Raw genomic sequence first — 2,542 nt, forward strand, 5'->3', positions numbered from 1 at the left:
TGGGCAGAACCGCCCCCCCCCGCCAGCTCTGCCCCACCCTGCCCCAGCCAGACGCGGGGCCGGGACATCTCACCATCCTTGGTCGCTCTTGAATTTGTAGGCGGCAGCAAGGATGTGGCACAGGGCACCGCCTGCCTTGAAGTCCAAGAAGCACTTTATCTGCCGGAGAAGGGGGCATGAGCCGGGACCCCCATCCCTGCCTCAAAGACTCCCGGGCTGCAGGGACCCCCACCCCGGCCTCAAAGACCCTTGCCCAGCTGCAGGGACCCCACTTGGGCGGCACGGACTTCCACCTGACCACAGGCACGCCTGGACCACAGCGATCCCCACCCAGCCTCAAAGACCCCCGCCCTTGCCACAGAGACCCTGATTGGGCCACAGTGACACCTACCCAGCTGTAGGGACCCCTGCCCTGGCCTCAAAGACTCCTTCTTCAGCAGAAGGGACCCTGCCCTAGCTGTAGGGACCCCCATCCAGCTGCAGGAACCCTACTACAGAGATCCCTGCCCTGGCCGCAGGGACCCTGCTTGGGCCAGAAGGACCCCCACCCAGCTGCAGAGACCCCTGCCCTGGCTTTAGGGACCCCCATCCGGCCACAAGGCAGCCTCAAAGACCCCTGCCCCAACCACAGGGACTCTGCCCTGGCTGCAGGGACCCCCACCCAGCCCCAGGGACCCCTGCGCCAACCTCAAAGCCCCCTGCCAAGCTGCAGGGACCCCCACCCAGGCCATAGGGACCCCACTTGGGCTGCACGGAGCGCTGTCCCAGCTGCAGGGATCCCCGCCCAGCCTCAAAGACCCCCGCCCCGGTCACAGGGACTCTGCTTGGGCCACAAGGACCCCCACCCGGCTGCAGGGACCCCTGCCCTGGCCTCAAAGACCCCCTGCCCCAGCCGCAGGGATTCCCCTCCCTGGCTGCGGAGAGCCCCAGGCCACAGGGACCCCCACCCCAAGCGGAGGGACCCGTCCAGGGCTGGAGGGGCTGGGGGCCGCGCTGCACCCCCGCACTCACGGGCAGCTTGGTGAGCGGCGCGTTGCTGACGTGCTTGCCAAACACCTCCTCCTGGAACTGCAGCAGCTGCACCACCAGGCTGGACAGGGACTTGTTGGTGGGCGGCTCGGCCTGGATGTACTGGGGGGGCGGGGGGCGGGTCAGGGGGCAGCCGGGAGTCCGGGCCTGCCCTGCACGCACATGTCATGCCTTGCACACACGTGTGAACCACTGAGCCCCTGCCATGGGGTGTCACCTGCCCCCCCCACTCGGGGGGGGCACAGAAATGCCTCCCCCCCAGCTGTCACCAGCCAGGGCTTTGTCTGGCACAGGGGCATGATGGGATGCCTCCCCCTGCTGGGGGCTGGGACCCCTCCCGGACCCCCCCCAGCAGGGGCAGGGCTGGGGCCATGCGCCCCCCCCGGGCTGGGGCTGGGGCTGGGGAGGGGGCGGGGAGCCCCGGGGGCCCGATCCGGCCCGCCCCGCCGTACCTTCTTGTAGTTCTTGCCCAGCCAGAGCCGCACGTTGTCGAACTGCGCCACCGTGTCCGCGGCCTCGAAGTACTTGACGTTGGGGCCGCCGTCCTTCTTCCGCACCGCCATCTTCCCGGCCCGCGCAAGACCCGCGCAGCGCCCCTGCCGGGGGGCCGCGCAAAACCCGCGCAGCGCCCTCTGCTGGAATCACCGCGCAAAACCCGCGCAACGCCCCCTGCCGGAATCACCGCGCAAAACCCGCCCTCTGCCGGAATCACCACGCAAAACCCGCGCAGCGCCCTCTGCTGGAAGCACCGCGCAAAACCAGCGCAGCGCCCTCTGCCGGAATCTCCGCGCAAAACCCGCGCAGCGCCCTCTGCTGGAAGCACCGCGCAAAACCAGCGCAGCGCCCTCTGCCGGAATCTCCGCGCAAAACCCGCGCAGCGCCCTCTGCTGGAAGCACCGCGCAAAACCAGCGCAGCGCCCTCTGCCGGAATCTCCGCGCAAAACCCGCGCGGCGCCCCCTGCTGGGGAAACGGCGCAAACCCGGCGCAGCGCCCCCTGCTGGGGAAATGGAGCAAAACCGGCGCAGCGCCCCCTGCCGGAACAAACGCGCAAACCCCGCGCAGCGCCCTCTGCTGGGGGGACGCCGTAAAACCCGCGCAGCGCCCCCGGCTGGGGAACGGGGCAAATCCTGCGCAGCGCCCTCCGCTGGGATCACCGCGCAAAACTCGCGCAGCGCCGTCTGCTGGGGGAACGGCGTAAAAACGGCGCAGCTCCCCCTGCCGGAATAAACGCGCGAAACCCGCGCGGCGCCCCCTGATGGAATCACCGCGCAAAATGCCGCGCAGCGTCCTCGGCTGGGGAACGGCGCGAAATCCCGCGCAGCGGGCCCTGAAGGAATCGCCGCGCAAGATTCCGCGCAGCGCCCTCTGCCGGGGAGCCGCGCAAATCCCGCGCCGCGGCCCCCGCTGTCCCCCCTGAGTGCAGCGCCTCCCCCTTCCGCCCCCGCCGGACCCCCCGCGCAAAACCCGCGCAGCGCCCCTTGCCCGCTCCCCGCGTGTGGGGGCAGGGAGGGG

At 70.6% G+C, this 2,542-nt stretch overlaps 1 protein-coding gene across 1 annotated transcript in view; it reads right to left on the reverse strand.

Annotated features, from left to right (window-relative positions):
• The window catches only part of SMARCC2 (SWI/SNF related, matrix associated, actin dependent regulator of chromatin subfamily c member 2), a gene marked incomplete at its 3' end in the record, with an annotated part of 10,727 nt that extends 9,079 nt beyond the window's left edge, over positions 1 to 1,648 (reverse strand). The window contains exons 1-3 of the mRNA XM_025191372.1: positions 1,482 to 1,648; positions 1,012 to 1,131; positions 74 to 159 (exon numbers count right to left, since the gene is read on the reverse strand). Of these exons, the coding sequence (XP_025047157.1) occupies positions 74 to 159; positions 1,012 to 1,131; positions 1,482 to 1,592 (317 nt within the window). The remainder of the gene's footprint in view (positions 1 to 73; positions 160 to 1,011; positions 1,132 to 1,481) is intronic.
• Positions 1,649 to 2,542: the final 894 nt, after the last annotated feature.

This window comes from Alligator sinensis, unplaced genomic scaffold, assembly GCF_000455745.1.
Source record: "Alligator sinensis unplaced genomic scaffold, ASM45574v1 scaffold1065_1, whole genome shotgun sequence".
NCBI classification, from domain to species: Eukaryota; Metazoa; Chordata; order Crocodylia; family Alligatoridae; genus Alligator; species Alligator sinensis.